General features: G+C 40.2%; 1 protein-coding gene across 1 annotated transcript in view; it reads left to right on the forward strand.

Annotated features, from left to right (window-relative positions):
* Positions 1-4,263: 4,263 nt before the first annotated feature.
* The window catches only part of MAN2A1 (mannosidase alpha class 2A member 1), a 133,394-nt gene continuing 117,894 nt past the window's right edge, over positions 4,264-19,763 (forward strand). Inside the window, exons 1-2 of the mRNA XM_068666363.1 lie at positions 4,264-4,798; positions 17,139-17,399. Coding sequence (XP_068522464.1) covers positions 4,664-4,798; positions 17,139-17,399 — 396 coding nt within the window. The 5' untranslated portion in view covers positions 4,264-4,663. The remainder of the gene's footprint in view (positions 4,799-17,138; positions 17,400-19,763) is intronic.

Genomic DNA, 19,763 nt, shown 5'->3' on the forward strand with positions numbered 1-19,763 from the left:
AACTTGCAAAGGTTGCCAAACTTGTGTGTTCATTACAAAACTTTTGAGACTAGTTAAAGTTTTCAAATAAGCAACATATTGATCACTTGTTGTCCAGTCCAGCCGTAATGTTTTTAAATGGTGATGATACTCTTCCATTTCCCCAAATGAAATAGTTTGGCTCTAAAAACTGAAGTTATATATAGTAATAGAGGCTATTTATATTTTAAAATAGACATGTTGTCTCTCGATTTCATGATTTAATAGTCATTGACTTGGTGTGGAAACAAACTCTAGTCAATAAGTATTTTCACAGATTTTTATTTTATTTTATTTATTTATTTTATTTTATTTTACTTTATTTTATTTTATTTTATTTATATATTTTTTACAATATTTTTAGCAACAGTAATTATAGCTTTATCTGCTGTTGTGAATTAGTATGCAGTTAAGGGGGTTATAAAAGTTACACCTGTGCAATATTTTTATATTTTCTACCTTGTTTGGGTAGCAGATGCCTTCAGGTATGGAGTTTACTTGACTGTATAGTTTCCGAACAGCCAGAGATAAGGTTTCTGTGGTCTGTAGTGGAAAATGTAATTTAGATACCATCAGACTGGTCAGTAAGAAAATAACTATTCAAAACCAGTTTCCTCTGTTTCCTATTAGAGGCTAGATCCGGAAAAGGAGTTTGGCAACTAAGGAAAGGAATAGTATGTTTTTAGGTGTCCAAATTCAAACCTGACATCTAAAAAAAAAAATAAAAAAAAATAAAAAATAAAAAAATAATAAAAAATTCACTCAGCAGCTGCTTATGGCTGAAGACATATCTATACTTAAGATATGTCTTTCATATGATTGCAGGTCTGTTTTTGAACTTTTGTGTAGGTTTGTCCGACCCTCATTACCCGCGTTCCCGTCTAACCCTAAATGGGTAGAAAGAACATGGCCACGGCTGAAGATACAGCCAGAAGATTGCATTCCTCAGAGAATGTAGTTCTTAACGTAATAACAACAACAACAACAACAATAATAATAATAATTGTAAAGGATGGCAGAAACACTGTTATGTGTTGCTAGCACATTGTAGCCTATTGCAGAAGTTACTGGCAGGAGACCAAAGATCCAGCAGTATATTCTAGCCAGTATTTAAATGCTTCAACACACAAAAAGTGTTCATGTACACAAATAACATTGACATAGGTGGATTACACACACATATATAAAAATATATATAATATGCATTTATTTGTAGTATCATACACACACAGATATGTGCAGATAGCCTTTAGTAAACATGGCTAGTTTATAAAAGTGGTCAGCATCACCATTTTCTTCCTTCCACACTTCAGAAGTTGATATATTCATTAATTGTTTGAAAAACAAGCCATTGACATCTATATTTAGGAGAGGATTCAAAATCACAGAGTCTGAGCAGAAGAAAACATACATTTCTAGGCCCTTACTAATATGCTTAATTCCTGAGAAAGGGCTGGGTTTTACATAAACAACTGTCTTCAGTGTTTCTTGTTCACTGCCCAGGAATCTTCCCTGAACAGTTTCAGATTTCTGAGTGTTATTTCTGAAGCACAGAGTTCTCCTTATCCTCTCCAAAACATAATTCAGGTATCTATCAAAGGAACCTGAGTTCTACTTGAGAAGAATTTCTTGGACCTGGCACTGCATCTCTAAGCAAATCAGAATCTGCATATGTTTTAGCCTTGCGTAGTACTGATATCCTTTTCCCATTCTGTGTGAAAAGAAACAAACAAGCAAACACCCACACACCCACAGGCAGAACCCACAAAGATGAAACAGAACTGGAAGCATTGTTCTAGTACTTGTCTCTTCATGCTACCAGTACTAGATCGACTGATGATAGACCAAAGGTTTTAGTCCTATGCCACCCTAGCTGAGTCTGTCAATTCAATACAAGATACATTCTTATTTATCAACTACTAGATATTAGGATACTGTGGTGTATCTAACAAAATAGAACAGGTATCTAAGCAGATAATGGTTTCTGATGTTAAGTGTCTGTCATCTAGCAGATATCTCACAACAGGAATAGGAAGAGTTGCAAAATCAAACACACAGGAAACATGTCAAAATGTTGCCAAGAAAACCTGAGGTCCATATATACACCAGAACACTGTTTTATGTAACCTGAATTTGTCCCCTCAGACATTATTACACAGTTTTAAAGCACAAGACCGGATACTACTTTGCACATGACCCAAGGTATTATTGATTCAGTGGTCTGCACTTGCTGAAAATGTCGTGATACAACACAGGGTTTTACTGTCATCTTCAGTTGTGGCCTCTCATTACTTGATACACACCAATGAAACAGTGAAATGGCAATGCACCTGTTAATTTCCTTACATTTAATGGTGTTTGAAGAAATCATAGTTTATACAGTACTATTTTTATCTGTAAAAGACCATTTGTGAGGAAAAGTCCAGGTTCATAGCTTTCATTGGCCTCAACTGCAAATGCGGGTTCTGTGTACTTCTGCAGGTTAGATCACCTACATCTTGGGAAGGAACCCGGGAGGTAAAGAACCCCTACCAGCTTTCTGTGGTACACTGGTTTGTGTGACACAGTATCAGCAAGAAGCCCTTTAACAGAGATGAGAACAGTGTCGGACTGTCTGCGGCACTTCAGTTCTCTCAGCCACCTGACCATTATTGTCTCTGCAGTACTCTTGTCTCATTCATCAAACTGCTTCTGGCTTTTCCAACAAGGGAAACAGAAGGTCTACAGATCACTGGTTTGTTCACAATTCTGTCTTTCCCTCTAGGCACCCTGCTCAAAGAATCGACTACACAAAAAAATGAGGAAAAATACTATCTGTCTGATCGTGTAAAAGATGAGCAAAGGCTTCGGAGTGAGCCCTAATAATACATATTCCAGATCCTGATGCCGTTTTTTGAAATCTCACTGTTAGCTTACTGCAGATTTAAACACAATTTCCCTCTTAGGAAAAAGAAATTTAGAAATGGCATCTTACAGAGATCACTGCAAAGCTGGATTTTTGGTTGAGGAAGGTATCTGAACTCCACTAACAAAGTAACAAATGGGAAAATAAACATTTTTTATTTTCTGTGTGCATCTGCCGCTAGAGGGGGGGATGGAGCAAATGTGAACAGGTAAGGTCCATGCGTTTACAGCTTTTTGCTGAACAGCAGACAGCATCAGGCTTCAAAACTCCCGGGTTTTATTTCAGTTCTGTAGGAGATCCACCTGCATCTTCCGTCTGTTGTGCCCTTCCACCGTCATTTTTGCCGCTGGGCTGCTTTTGTCTCTTACTCCTCGCTTTTCCCTGCTGTTGGCCCCTTTCTGTTCCTGCCCCATTTTTTGTCCTTCCCCTGTATTGTCACCAGCGCTCAGCTTCACTCTTCATCCTCCGTTTCTCACCCCCTGATTAAAATCGGTCTTTCTAAACTTAAACTCGGTCAATACGCACAAAAGCGCACAGTTTCTCTGCTGTCAGCAGTTCCCACCATGGTAGCTGATAACATCCATATCCAGTGACTGCAGGAGTCCTGTAAGGCCTTTCACATCCAGAAGCTAACACTTTTTTATTTTTTTGCCTAGTGGGAGGAAGGGGGTTAGAAGTTACGCATTATCGATCCCTGAAGTAGGTTCTGTGAGATACTGGAGCAGGCTCTAAATATGGACGAACTTAGCACAGGTTTAAATTTCCTGGCTCCTTCAAAAGTCTACTGAACTCTGCTGGCCAGAAGTGTGTTGGTGCTACAGTTTTAGCAACTTTGGGGGGGGGGATTTTAATGAGAAGGGAAAAGCCGAGCAGCGGTGCTAACGCCTATTTTCGGACTTCAAATCGCAGGGGTGTCAGAGCTTCCCAGCACAAGTTGTCCGCGGTGCGTGACGTGCGGCTAAAACACGGTAAAAAACACGCTTTTAGCACTCGGGCAGCCCTCAGCAGCACCCCTTATCCCCACAGCACCATTGACATCTGCCAGAACCGTGGCGAGGGAAGAAGGGAGGGAAGGAGCCGAGCGCGGCAGCAGAGCGGTGCCACACGGGGGGCAGGCGCCACACGGCCGCCTCACGGCGGGGCTCCCGCGGGGGCAGCCGTTACCCGCCGGGCAGCCGTTACCCGCCGCCCAACGGCCGCCGCGCGGGGCGGGCGGGGAGGGGAGCGGAGGGGGCGCGGCGCTGACACCGCTGCAGGCGCCGCCCACCCGCGCGGGGGCGGGGGCGGGGGCGGAGCGCGGGGCTCCGGCGGCGGCGGGCGGCGGGCGGCGGGCGGCGGGCGGGGGCTGCTGCGGGCGCCGGCGGCAGCGCTCGGGCCGCGGGGCGGAGGAGAAGGAGGAGGAGGAGGAGCGGGGCGGCCGCAGGAGGAGGAGGAGGAGGAGGAGGAGGGGAAGCGGAGCAGCGGCGGTGCTCGGTCGGCCCCGCGGCGCTGCTGCCGCCGCCGCCGCCAGTTCCCCGCTCGCTGCCGGGCTGCCCGCCCGCCTGATCCGCGGCTCCCGGCTCGGCCGCGGGCGCTGGGAGCGGGCTCGGCGCTGCCCCGCCGGAGGAGCCCCCGCGGCGCCGCGGTGCCGCCGCCCGGCGCCGGCTCGGAACTTTCCCCGCGGGGCGCGGGGGGGCAGCGAGGAAGAGGAGGAGGAGGAGGAGGAGGAGGAAGGACGAGGAGGAGGAGGAGGCGGCGGCGATGAAGCTGAGCCGCCAGTTCACGGTGTTCGGCAGCGCGGTGTTCTGCGTGGTCATCTTCTCGCTCTACCTGATGCTGGACCGCGGGCACTTCGACCACCCCAAGAGCCCGCGGCGGGAGGGCACCTTCCCCAAGGTGAGCGCCGGCACGGGACCGCCGCGGGGGCGCCGCCGCCCAGCGCTTCCTCCTCACCCCCCCCCCCCCCCCTCCCCGCCCCGCCGCCGCCGCCGAGCTCGTCCGGCGGCCTCCGGCCTCGGCGCGGCCGCTGGGGCACGGGGGCGGCCTCTGGGAGGCGCTGCCCCGGCCCCGCCGCGTGTCCCGGGCCGCCCGCAGCCGCAGCAGCGGGGCGCGGGGCTGGCGGCAGCGATCGCGGCGTGGTGCGGAGTGCCCCGGGTTGTGCCGGGCTGTGCCGGGCTGTGCCGCACGCTGCTGCGCCTCGTGGGGCAAAATACAAAGTGTGGGGAGCCGAGCGGCGCAGCCCGTGCCTGCGCGGAATGCACCCCTCCTGACGGCAGGAAAACAAAGGGACGTTGTTGGAGTGCAGCAGTGAGGTGTCAGGGCAAGATTAAAAACCTCAGGTCGCTCACCGAGAAAGTAAAATTATTATTTTTTTTTTTCCTGATAGAACCTTTTTTTTTTTTTTTTTTTTTTTTTTTTTCGTTTAATGTAAAGATAATACTTGGCACCACTTTATTTCTGGCCACGGCAAAAAACCTTGGCTGAAGTGTATGGAAGGAGCACGGATCAGTTCTGCCTTTGTTTCTTCGAGTTACAGTTCAGAGGTCAGCCGCTAGCTGTTTCAGGAACTAAGAGAATACGAAAGAAGCTTTGAAGAAAGCGAGACAAGGCTGGACTACTGCGGCTGCATCTGTTCAATATACAGCTCCGGCAGGAGAGTAATACTGAGTGTCATACTTGTAAAAGCTAGTACAAGTGCTGCTTTGGTGATATGGTCAGTATCTTATATTAGCAGAGCACCTCATGTGCTTTTATCTCACCAGTTGAGTTTAATCCAGATAAAGAATAGGACAGGGCAGCTGGTACATAGGTGGCCTTTTTTTTATTTATTTTTATTTAATGTCAAGATTTGCTTTGAAATACTGAAACGTGGAAAACGTATTAGATGTGTTTGGTTTTCCACTGTCAGTGTCTTGCAGTTGAAATTCCTGTCAGTGTCCTACAGCATAATGCTTTCTCTCTTACAAGCAAGGTCTAGTGCCTCAGTCTGCTGTAACATCTCTTCTTTATACAACGTAAGGAGACAAGCATCTCTCCTCACCTCCTCCTTCCTCCCCTCGGACTCCTAGAACATTCCGCCAGCATTTACTCTTCCTGCCTTTTCCTATACCTAAATTCATTCGAGGCTGCTCACTCTCACTACTTAGCACTGTTTCAGTCCTTCCTTTGGGTGGAAAAATTACCCTTTTTCTTCTTGCTGCTTTATCCTTCGAAGAAGTTACAGGTGAAGCCAATGTGACTTTGTCATTTCCTTTTTACTGTCTGTAGGGTTCTGAATAAGAATTTTTCACTTTTTTTTTTTTTTAATTGGGAAACCTCTGGAACCTAGCAAATGTTTTCAAGCCATATAATGCGTCAGTGTAAAGTCGATATGAAAGATGAAGAGGGGAAGAGAAGCCACCAACAGTATTGGAAAGGAAAACACTATCTTAGCTTACAAAAAACCATGTCAGTGAGGTGTTGTCGGAACTCAATGTACTGTAAGTGAAACCAGCCACAGATGTAAAAACTTCAAGCTGCTTTTGTTTGTGAAAAGCTCTGGCAGCAGGATATTGTGTGTCCATGGATTTAAGAAGACATTTTCTTTCACAAGGAGAAAGGTCAGTTTTTCTTACTGCTTGGAAGGAGGAACTGAGATTTTTTTTTATTATTTTTTCCCCACAGATTTTCAGATAGCTTCACTTCTTACTTCTTTCTGATCTGACAGTGTGCTAATTTTTCAACTTTGCTGTTTCTCTGTGCGGCTCTGGTAGGAGCATCCTTCACCTTGCATATCCTGGAAGTTGCGTATTGATTAGCTTGCTCTCCCCGAGCTGTGTGGTGTACAGTAGCCTCAGAGAGGAGGAGTGGGTTCTTCTGGAAGCAGCTTCCTGTGTAGCTCATCAGCATTTGTCTATCTAGGCTTTACTTTAATTTCTGCCAGGAATAGAGTTGGATTTTTTTTTAGCTGGTAGTGCCTGTTGGTCTGTATTCACTGAGAGAATCGTGGTGTGTAATACCAGTAGTAAAATGCAGGATGGGGATTTGCTGCTCAACTTTCACTTCTGCTGTTTCTTCCGTATGCCTTCTCGTTGCATGATCTCAGGGTCGTGTGCATCAGGCTGAGGCTTGTGAACCTGTCCTTTTTTCGGATTTATCTGCCATTGCAGTCAAGAGTTCCCCTTCCTGAGCTGGCTTTCTAGTTTGAGAGTTTAGGTAGTTGTTCAAGGGTGCCAACAGGAATGAATGTCTTGCAGAAGTAATTTTTGGAGAAGATCTCTCAGGAAGTGTGAATGCCCCTAAGCAGGAGCCTTTACGTAATCTCTATCCAGGTGCTTGTAAATGCTTTTCAGTGCTGTCTTAAAGAGAATCTCTGGTCTGACTTTGGAGGTACTGGTAATATCTTGTCTTTTTAGGTGTTGAATTTGCAAAAGTTGGCATCAGTGGTCTCTTGTAAAGTGCACATTGCCCGCACTCCGTAGTGAGGTGACATCATGGCAGCCGTAATAGAACCTGAGCTAATGAAGTGATTTATAGCCTTGTCATCACTGATGGTGCATTTAAATCATATATGAAGATCTGCATGCTGCCATAGAACTGAAATCCCCGTTAATTTGGGGAAGATTAGGTACAACCTATGGAGATTGCCTTATTTGCCTCTCCTCTCTAAATCCTGTGTGTAACTTCATGGACCCTGCCTGGTTGTCAGCAATATATTATTCTGAAGATGGCCATATCACAAGCACTCTCTCTCAGACCTTATTTGTAGTCACTGTAGGATTTCTGTCTGCTGCAGTATGCCATGGACTCTGATACTTTTCCAGAGACCTTCTTCCCTGCCTCTCCCTTGCTATTTTGCTTTGTATTCCTTCAGCGTGACTCCGGGGTGGATTTCCAAAGCTGTTATCGCAACTGCTTCCCATGAACGCTCTGAAAGAGCATTTGGCTCAGAGTCTCCTCAGAGGGCTCATCAGCAGTTGACGATGACCTGCTCTAGAAGTTTCAAGGGTTGCTATGTACTTTATTTCACCCTTCTCAGTGTAGACAGTGTTACTACAGTGGTTACTTTTGTTTTAAAAACTCTTGGGAGTAATAGCAGAAATGTTGCTGGTTGAGATTTAAAATACACTACTCCCCTTTCTTTCCTCCTGCTCCTTTAGATAAGTAAATTGATAAGCTGCTAGGGAAACTGAACTGTACTTCAGTTCGGTGTGGTTGTCTTAAAACTTCTGTATCTGTGAATGGAGAGGAAAATGTTCCAGCTATCATTTGAGAAGACTAATGAAGGGTACTGAAAGTGAGAAGGACGAGCTGTGTAGCTGGTCTGCATAACCTAGCATCCTGTGTCAGAATAAGATGTTTCCTGTCTCAGAACACATATCAAGATACCATATGTCATAGTGTCCTGTCTCACAAGAGGAACAACCTTGCAGCATTGTACAGAGGCAAGCTTAAGGTGCAGGAGCCTTAGATGCATTTTTTTTGATTATTAACATATCAACCCTCACTACAGATTATAGTGTAAGTCTTCTGGTGGAATTTGCTGAAGAGTGGTGGAGGATATTCTTTCCGTCTGCAATAACAGAATTGTTTGAGAAATCTTTTGTCTGTGTGGTGGATGGAGATTTGAAGTGGTGAGTCCTGTGCTGTCTCCTGTGCACTGAGTGTCAAGTACAAGTGGTCCTTGGACTAAACTGATACAGCTAAATGAAAGCTTCATTCAAATTGAGTCTGAAGTGGAGTAAGTCCATAAGCAACTTCACTTGAAGAACCGGTGTTACTGTATACAGATGAAAACCAAATACAGATAAGCACGTATTAATCTATTTGGTATTTTGGGTCCAAACAGGAAAAAAAAAAAAAACAAAAAACATTAGGCTAACACAGCATATTTTATCAACTAACTTTACCTTGAGTTTGAACAAATCCATAAAAGCTGTTCATTTACACAGGCTGGTGGAGTATTTCTTCTGATTCTAAATTTTGCTTCATTCAAGAGTGTGCCATGCATGCTAAGGTGTAAGACAAAGAAAAACATTAAAAATCCAATGTATTTTAAATTAAGTGGAGGATTTATTTTTGGGTAAGAATATTTTGCATCAGAAATATATAGCCTTTGTGTAGTCTTCACACGAAAATTCATTTCTAGTGCATTTTATGCCTGAGCAAGGCAAAACAGAAGAGCAACACAGCGTCCTCTGTTGCTACCTGATAGGCAATGCTCTGGAACTGAGCTTTTTCTAACCACTTTCACGCAGCTTGCTTTGGCTCTTACGGGACGTATCCCCATGGTGTGCAAGGCTGTTTCTGGAAATAAATTTTTGAAACTCAGGTCTGCCACGGTTCTGCTTGGTAACTGGAATGGGACCAAGGGATTGCTCTTTTGGTATCTTTGGCGTTTCCCTTAAATTTTATTAGAAGGAAAGCACAAGCATGCAGCAACTTCGATCCTTAGGGTTTTCCATTTTTTATATATATTTTTTTGTTTTGAATAAGATCCTTCGCCCCTCCTACCCTTGTGCCTTTGACCATCGTTATTTGAAACTGACTCTGATCTTCTCATGTGTTTGAACTGCCTTTACAGGCCTTGTAGCTGCCTTGCATCGAACAGAGACAATCAAATACAGTTCTTGTAAAAGCAGCTGGCTTTTTTTTCTATTTCCTCTGTCCTTCCCGCAAAACATTAAGGCCTGGCTGTTGGTGGTTCTGCTAATGCTTCTCTGCTGGCTTCATGTTTTCAAGGCATCCATCACGTACTTCTTTGTAAATGGCACAAGCAGTGATTGTTGCAGTGTGCAGTGCTGTTTCATCTGTACTTGCCAATAGTTTGGAATTAGTATCACCTGGCCAAAATATGAATCATGGTAGGGTGGAGCAGTAACAGTAGGATGTTAGGGCCAAACACATCAGAAACATCAGCAGTTCTATGAATCTGTGCACTGAACAAAGGCATCCTGTGAGCTTTACCTCAAAAGTACTCCAAAGTGAAAGTTCCCCTACTTTAAGGAAGCCTTACCTTCCGTCACATAACCCTCTGTCTCCTTTGGGTGGCTGCAACTGCAGCGTATCAGCTCATGCCTGACAGTTGCTGTGCCCCAATTCTGTGCAGAACAAATCTTGTCTCCCTCCAGCGTCACAGCAAGTCTTCACGCTTCCTGCTTTTGAAATAACTCCTGATACACCAGAAATACATTTCCCAGCTATGGTTTTGTTAGGTACATTGCTGTAGTGAAGTAGGTGAAATCAGTGGCTTACCTGAACTATAAATACACGCCTTTTGTTGCTTCATGTTCTTGCGGGTTTATTTTTGTGGGTTCATTTCTGACCTGTGTTGTATAACAAGCTCAAACACTGCTGCATGTAGCAGTATAGGAAACTGTATGATCAGGAAATACTTTTATCACTCTGAAATGTAAGTAGTAGTAATTAAGGTTGTATGTAGTTTAAGTTGTCTGAGCACTGAGTAATTGTGAATGCAGTGACTTTTAGTAGCATTCTTAGGAGTTTTGTGTCAGAGAAGATTGAATGTTGAATCAGAATAGTTACAGAAGGAATTAACATTTTTCTGGATTTGAAACTTGCTTACTTAAAACAAACAAACAAAGCCTGATTAACAGCAATCACTATCTGAAAGACTTTGAGCGTCACAGGAATGTTCTTGAGTATAAAATAAAAAAAAATAGGATTTTTTTTTCTTTTGAGCTTCTGGTGCATTGTAAAGGAGGAGGGGTTCTCATAGTAAATGTAATTGTAGGTCAGTAACTAGTTTTGTACTAAAGTACAAAAAAAAAAAACCACACCACCCTTGTACTTCCTGATGTTCCAGAGTGTGTTTGTCTTTGTTTCTTGTATGTTTTGAGTGAAGTTCTGGCTAAACAGCAGTCGGGCAGAATCTAATAGCTTCTTTCAATTAGTCTTTAGATCTAGTGAAAAATGCTGTACAAAATACATTCTTCAGAAGAGTAGTAACACCTCCCATAAAGCAGAACTCCTTTCTGCTACTTACGGTCAATGCCCTGCTTAAACTGCATAAACTAAATGGAGAGAGAGCATTTCCTTGTTTGCTCTTAGCTTGACCTTTATTTCTGCCTGCTACATGATTTTGTTATTTTAAGTTTTGACTTGTTCAAATAAAAATAATTAAAATGCCTGTACTCAGATGCCATGTAAACTGCATTTCAGTTTTGTACTGATAGCCATTTTAACTACAGAAATAAATATTCAGTACAGGGTCGGGAAGGGAACCAAAAGGGAAATGAACCTAAAACTTACCAGCCTGACAAGTAGTGAACATCCTTCAGATAACTGACTTTATATAGGGAATGCTTCTAGATTTGTCTCCATCTCCCCCTTCTTTCTCCCAGCCTTCAGCTCAGTGATAATGGTGTCAAATTAGGCCTTAACGTCTTTTTTTTATCTCTGTAAGTTATATGAAACTTAAATCTAGAGTAATAGTATGTAGAATGCTTATTTTTTATTGTGACACTTGTTAAAAGGATTTTAAAGTCTATCAGCTCCTGAAAACCTGTTTTCTTAGGTTACTTTATCTTTGGACTAGAACAACTATTTCATCTGAGAGAGTAGACTTGTGTTTTTTAGTTCAGTTAATTCAGGTGAATGCCAGTGTCTTCACAAAGTGAGCTTGTTTTGAATGGTACTTTAAAGGCAGGAAATCCTTAAAAAGGTTGTTTATGTAATTTTCATGATTAAAAATGCACAGAAACCTTCTGCCTAGCTTAATAAAGGCTTTAAACCTTGACTTGTGCTTTTAACTGTTGTACTGTATGTTTGGTTTTTCATTGTGTCCTACCTCACAAGGTGAATACATGCTGAAACGGGCAGTGTGTTCAAATATTAAGCTTTGATGCAACATCATGCTGTATTTTTAACTTCTACCTGCTTGCTTTTTTTTTTTCTGTAGAGGACGTGACCATTCAAATTCTACATTTAGTGTGCTCTGTTCATTGTACAGTGCTCAGATTGCACAGTGAATTGAGAATATTTTCTGGTCTTACCATCTTGGTATGCTGCATCTGGTCAGAGGCTTATATCAAGATTTTAGTCAAGTTAGTACATGATTTGTGAAGATATCAATAATTAATTCCAGGTATAAGAAGCTGAAACAGGAAGTGATTAAGATTACTGCGAATTCAGTGCAGTCAGAAAAGTACACGTGGAGTTTCTTAAATGCTCAGTGTTGTGAACCTGTATAGGCAATGATCTGGACTTGAATTCCGCATCCCCAGGAGAACCCTGTTCGCTGTGGTACACTGCTGTCTTCACCACTGCTCGTTTGTGCACCAGAGCCTCTTCAACAGGACTCTGCCAGCTCTTTTGTGGTCTCCGGCTTGTTCATGTGGGTGAGAAGGAGAATGGGCTCTGGCTGGTTTTGAACCAAGCGCTTGGTGGTTGCTGGCTCACTCTCTGGATACATAATAATAATAATTTCTAGCTGACCTAACCTCAGAAGTCTCTCATGTGGATTTGTCCTCTGTCTGCCAGTTTCTGTGAGAATTCCTCATTCATGGGCCTGTCATACTCCCGCTTAAATTATTTGAGCTACCTTTCTTTTTCCTTGAAATGGTCAGCAGCTGCCTGTTTGAAAGGTCGTGTATTTAAAGAAGGAGTGAGTGAGCATTCACTGAGGAAATGAAAATTTCAATACCCTTTTCTGCAGTGCTTAGATATGAGAAGCTGCTCTGCCTTGCCCAGAATAAAGCAACTTTATTTTTCCTTGTGTTACTGGACTTGCCTACTTGTGCCGGGTACCAACACTCCTTTCTGGAGTGAGTCCTTGCAATGTATCAGAGCAGTACCAAATGCAAATAGACAAGGACAAAACAGAGGGCAGTGGGGAAGCAGAGGCCATTCTGGGATGTTTGGGGCTTCAAAACCACTGAACAGTTAAGACTGACTGAAGCATAGGGAACTGTTTACGTAGCTATATTGTGTGGTGGTAACAGCAGGTTGCTCAGTGCGGCTAACAGGTATGGGTGTTTTTTGTTCCAAACAGGTGGAGAATGAGCTGATCTGGTCTGTCCTCACTTGGGAAGGTTCAGTTGTTTCAGTCCAACCCTGTGTAACCATGGGGATGGCAAAGAGATGCACTACTTGTGTGATGCCATTATTTTACTAGTGCAGCTGTATCTACTTCCAGGATACAATTTGGATTTGTTGGTACTTTCCACTTCGTGCACTAATACCTGTTGTTGTGGAGTGAGAGCTGGGTTGCCTTTTTTCTTAATCAAATCTTTATTTGCACAACCTTACCGATACGTGAAGATGGAGAGAGATGAAAGAAAGAAGTTTATACCAAAGTTAATAAAAACTAGTAGACTGATTGCGTAAGTCAGGTGTTTCCTGTAATTTTACATTGCATTTTCTTATTCCAAACAAGTATATAGATTCACAGAGCATCCTTTTAATGGTCTACATTTGTACTGAGCCTCAGTCTATTTGGACTTATCCAGAAAGCATACCTCTTATTTTGCTATCCAGTATTCACAAAGCTATGTAGATTACAACATTTCAGGCAGAATTGCTTAAGGTAAAATAGATACATCTCTGCTTGGATTTAAAAATACAACAACACCCACTTCCAATTGTCTGGAAAATTTTCAAACTTAATTTAGAACAAATACTGATGATTTTAGTAATGAAAAGATGTCCTGTCTGTTTCATTTTTGATTAGACCCGTCAGGTTCTCTGGTATGTTTCTAAGCTGTTTTAATAGTAAATCAACACCCATTACTGGCAATCAGTAAGGGGCAGCGTGAATCAGCTATTTTCCTCTAACAGTGTTGAAACTAAATTTTGTTTTGTTCTTGAACATTTTCCATGTTCATCTTTGAATTTTAAAGAAATTTTACTATTGAATGCTACATTCTTAGCACTGTCTTACTCCTGCCTACTTAAAATGAGTAAGGAGTGAGGACTGAAAAAAAAAAGTACTTTCTGATACTTGAACCATTTTTAAATTTGAGAATGGATTCCTGACACTGCTTTCACTGTATTTATATTGAGTGAAAACTGGGATCCATTTCTAGTTTGAGACACAGTTGTTTCTGAAATTTAATTCTAATAGCTGGTGTGTTGCACAATGGAAACTTAAAATATTTTTTTTTAGTGTCTACAAAAACTTTGTTGCCTGATAGTTAGTTTGCAGCATGAGGCCATAGTTACGTATTTTTACGTGTAGCTTTTTATTTGATATTTTGCTTTCAAGCTGAGTTGGTACATGTCCAGTTTAAAATCTTCATAAGAAACATGATGCATCTCATAGTCTTTCAAAAGAAAGAAAGCAGGTAGTCTTAATTAGCGTCCTTTGTTAGTTTCTACAGTGGGAATTCTGGTAAGGATTTCTATCTCCAGCTAACAGAATATCTATCTCCAAAGTTCTGTGCCAAATATTCTAAAAATCACTGCTGCCCAGTGTTCAAGGTAGGCTTGAACTCTCCACCATAAAAATAAACTATTGCTGGAATTACATAACTGTATAATTTTTTTACTGGAAAATGAACAGGAAACAATCTGCTGTCTCAGCACACAAGAAACAGGTAACTTAATTTAAAAGAATTTTACCACAGAATACACAGTGAAATGGTAGAACTTAATGAAGATATTTTAAGGTTTAAATTATAAAAAAAAATAAAAATCAAAAGAATGGTCCATGTAATAGATATGAGAAGTGTGACTTGACCTCCAAGTTTGGAAGTTTGTGTCTGACTGACAGAAGTTGGCAGTATATGCCAATGGAAGGATCAGTCTAACCATGTATTCAGTGTTCTTGTAACTTTTGGACAGAGACAATACTTAGCTAGACAACATAGAACAGATCAGTCTTGTAACCTACTGCAAAGTAGTTGACAGGCTGTTGCTCAGCAATATAATATTCTTCTCTTGTAGGTAGAATATTTCTAGAACATACATGAAAGAGAACTTAAATTTTAAACAGTTCTCTGATTTTACAGTTCAAAGGAAGAATATATACTGGTGGGGTAGGTGTGAACAGCATTTTAGGTGCTTACACATTTGGTAACTTTGAACTAGAGCTGTGTGCAGCGAAGCAGGTAATAGCTGGTGTACATGATAGCTATGTTTTAGTTTTTTAGGAATCTAAAGATCAGAGGTTATGTTGGGCAGCCTGTAAAGTCCCAATCAGTATTATTTTATGTATTTTACTTTAAGAGTGAGTGGCATAACAGGCTGTTATGTGAGCAGAGAAACCTTTCTTTTGTACTTTTTGAAAGGGAAAGTACTAATTTTATTAAAATGGGTACATACCATTTTTAATGTATCGTTAGAAAGATTTTAGTCTCGGTTGTTTCTTTTGTGCCACCAGGGGGCATGGGACTACACTTTTTTCTTTCCAGTGCCCTATAATCTGCATATTGATCTCCTGTTTTCAGTTATTCTGTTTCTAGTATTTGTCTTTAAGCAGCTTAGATTCCAAGATTTTGGTCCTTCATCTCAATTAACTTATTCTGGATCTATTGTCAAAATATATTTTTGTCTTTTGGGAAATAAAAGGGTTTCACGTGTGTTGAATTTTAAAACCTGTTATCATTTTCAGGATGTATTGAGATAAGAACAAAGAAAAACACTGGGTCAGCATTTTACACAGCCCAGAGAAGGAGGGGACAAACCTACCAACTGTAAAATATTACACCTTGTCTTCTATGGAATTATAAACAACTCCTATAAAGATGAAATTGCAGAAATGGCTAGTAGATCCTAAGAGGTTGATTGGTATCTCATATTAAGAGAAGTTTTTTATTCCTGCAGACTTCTTGAAGTGAACAGGTTTTAAAAGAAAGTACCCATTACAATTTACAAAGGAGGCTTAGTCCTTTGCAAACTACAGCCTAACTACAGAAGTTGGAATTAATTGGCATTTGAGGAAGGCAAAATGTATCGTAAAAGCAAAATGCAAAGGCCTCAAGTGAATGATTGCTAAAGGGGGAAAAAAGTCTCATGCACCAAAGCTGTTACTAATAATTTTCTGTATTACTTGGTGTCAGGGGAAAAAACAGGAAAAGCATTGGTGTCAGGGAAAAGTTTAACTTGTCATTAAAAAGCATAGATCACAGAATAATTGTCTACTGAATATGTGTTATTTGTGATGAATGCAATGGGTAAAATGTGAACACCCAAATCTGCAGCGGGTTTTATTACAATGAAAGCTTTTTGACAGAACTTAATCAGACGTTGTATATTTTGGGGTCTGACCACGACTTTAATAATGGAGAACAAACACACAGTTACTTTCTGTCTTTTGTTATTGTTAAGTTGAAATCTGCCCGAGGAAAGAAAGAAATTATTGTTAAGCTGAAATAACCTTAAAAACATTTTAAATGATCTGGCCTTTTGTGAGTATGGAAAAGCTAACACACTAATATTTGAAAAAAGCATACCTCAAATCATTTGGAATGGGTGGCTAGTACATCAGAGAGCATTTCCAGGCATTTTCCCCTCCTATGCTACCTCCTGTACCTGGTATAATATGGTGATTAAATGCTTTGAATTGTTTTGTGCTGTCTGCCTGCCCCTCTCTTTCCAAGTTGCTTTGGAGATATGCTGACTTCTTTCAGTGCATGTTGATATTATCTTCTGTCCTTCCTTTCATGGTATACATTATACATCTTTAGAATCCTGTTCTGCAGCAACTGAACATGATCTAAATGAAACTACTATTAGTTTGAATTGTCTTTTGAAGGAATATATTGATGTTTCTCCAGTTACATAGATTATTCCTGTGAACAAGTGGTTAAGGAATCTTTTATGAGCTTCTGTTAATTTCTCTCCAAATTTTGCTGAAAATAAGAAACTTAATATATACTGAAACAGTTTTTCCTTGTACGTGTAAAGTATTAAAATGTTTACATCCTTTTAATTCCACCATGATGGGACGGACTGCCTCCTATAAAACAGCTTTCTCTTTTGTGTCCTAATATGATGGCAAATGAAAATATTAGATTTTTTTGAAGATGTTTGATAGACATGGAAAATTTGAATTTGGCATAATTAGTATTTAAAACAATGTGACTTTTAAAAAATATCTTTTTATCACTTTTGCTGTTTTCCCTTATTCTGAGAGGAGAAGGTCTCTTATGTTGGTTCAATTTCTTGGTTTGTCTTTATGTAAGACATAGGATAAAGATTATTTATTCTGTGTGATGATATACTACTGTGAAATTGATTTTAAAAGATTGTCAAGAATGGGTCTGAGAAAATAATCGACTTTTTTTTTTTTTAACAGGGTCAACTTTCAATATTGCAAGAAAAAATAGATCATCTTGAACGCCTGTTGGCAGAAAATAATGAAATTATTTCAAATATACGAGATTCTGTGATCAATCTGAGTGAATCAGTAAAGGATGGTCAAAAAAATCCAGAGGCTATAAACTTCAGTCAAGGGTCTCTTTCTGAGCTCTTTCCTTCTGCTTCTGTTCCACTTGCCGTTGATTCTGAGGATTGTTTGTTTGCTTCAAAAAGTGGAAGCCGTAGTTCAGACGTACAGGTAAGTACATCTTTTTTCTTTTATTCTTCTGGAGTACTACCTTTCATAATTCTCAAAATATCCAAGTACTGGTAAAAGCTTAGGACTAATCACCTAATCTAAGATATAATAGAATGTTCAAGTGCCTGTTGTGTTTAAAGGAAAATGATATGAAACAGTTCCTTTTACCTTTTCTAAGCTGTCTAGAAAATAGTATGTGATTAAGGTGACCCAACATATCAGAATGCTTTAAAGTTATTAAGAGAAGACAACCTAAGATTAATCACTTTTTATTGTCCAGTACTCTCAGAAGCTCTGGGGAAAGAGTTTGAGAGTCTATTTTCCCAGATTCTTTTAAAGCTGATAAAAAATAATGTGGAAATAGTATATAGACTTATAAGCAGGTTTTACACTTGAGGATTACATGTGTAGATGGGTCTTGAGGGTAAGACAAACCATGCTTAAAAAGTAATCATTTAAGAAAATATCCAGTATTGTTTGCCCTTTGGAATACCATTTTTGTGTTTTGGCATTCCAGTGTGTCTCCAGTTTTTATAGGCACTTTGATCAGAAAGGAGGAACATATACTATGTCAACTGGTTGGCACGAACTGGGCTGGTTGAAGTTTTTAAAGTCAAATGCTTCGAGTTGAATTTATTTTGCTTTCTGGTGATGCCTGTGAGTTCATTGACTCTTATATATTCAGTTTTAATGGAGTGTTTCAGGAGTGCTATGAATACTGTGTGAAGTCTGTGATCTGTACTGTTTTGGGGAGTCTTGTGGGAGTACTATAAATATTCAACTACTCTAAAGCAAAGATTAAATTCTGAATACCAGCTTTTTCTCTCATTCTGAAAATGCAAGTATTTCTATTGTAGGAGAAAGACATGGACTTGAGATGAATAAGTATGCATCAGAACAATTGTAACCTCTGATTTATCATTTATAATGCCTTTAAGCTCTTCAGGGATAGGCACTACCTTAATATGTCTCTTACAGAGGAAGCAGTTTTTTAAAGGCAGTAATATCTAACTGTTCGTATTTGTATTATATATTATAATTTCTGTGCAGGAAAGTGAAGTAGGTGGGCCTTTACATCTTTTCAAGTTACTGGATTGTTAACAGGTTATTCCTCACACAGTCTGTTAACAATGCACTTTTTTTAGGTACATTAGAAATAAGCTAATGTGAATTGATGTGAATTTTCAGGTGAAATGTTTTGGCTTAAATTATTGGACCTGTTAACCTGTTGTGAATGGAAAGTATATACTAAAACTGTTTGTATGTTTCATATCACATATGTGGCATGTCAGAATGTGTACTTGCTATCATTTAATGTACCTACTCTTCCTGTACTCATACTTTATTTCCTTGCCTTACCAGGCTGGGAGGGTTGTAATATTCTTCATGTCACTGCATCAGTACCTTGTACTCAGCAGATTATCAGCCATCATCCTTAAGTCACTTTAATACTGATTTTTCTCATCCTATGAGTCTGACCTACATTTCAGTTACAAGAATCGAAGACGTTGATTTTAGCAGAATTTTGGTAATAATAAGTTAGCCTAAGTTAACTAATCTGTTGTTACACCTGAATACCAGCTTTACTATTTAAAGCTTCACCAAGCCTGAGGTGTTCTGCAAGTTTAGTTGATTTTTTTCTTCTAGATTTTTATAAAGACTGAGAAATTCTGAGCAGATTATTTGAAGAACATTGATATTTTTTTTTAATATTTTAAATACTTAAACAGCTTATGTTAACTGTGTTCCTAAGCATTAACTTAAAAAAAAAAAAAAAAAATAAGAGAACATAGGTGAGACTTGGTATTTGGATAATGAGAATGAAGGCAAAAGATACTTTGCTGAATAAATTGTGGAAATCCATTTTAGTCATACATAATAGAGAGAGCATTATAAGAATAGATTCAAATATGGATTAAAAACCTCTAACATTTCAGTGAGTAATATTACCAGATCTTGTTACTCCAAGAGATTTATTTTCTGTGCATAAGTTGGAGAAAACCAGTTACTAATAGCATGAGAGCCCAAAAATTCTTGGATAGGATAGCTGAATGATTTTTTCTCATGGAAAAAAAAAAAGTAAAACAAGAAATGATGCACACCATTACATATGGTGTAAGTAGGAAGGATGTTGTAATAGAGCTGACTGCTCAAAATAACATTGAATTGAGAATTGATGTAATTCAGATTAAATGGAAGGCTAATGTGCACTTTTTCAAAGGGCTGAGAATGGAACTAAGTTCACAAAGTGAAGAACTCTGGATGAAATATTGTTATGACTTGACACTTTTTTATGTCAGTAGTTCAAGATGTGTCTGGAATTTGTGCTTGAAGACAGAAATCTCAACAGCCATCATGCTGAGC

The sequence above is a fragment of the Anas acuta genome, chromosome Z, assembly GCF_963932015.1.
Source record: "Anas acuta chromosome Z, bAnaAcu1.1, whole genome shotgun sequence".
NCBI classification, from domain to species: Eukaryota; Metazoa; Chordata; class Aves; order Anseriformes; family Anatidae; genus Anas; species Anas acuta.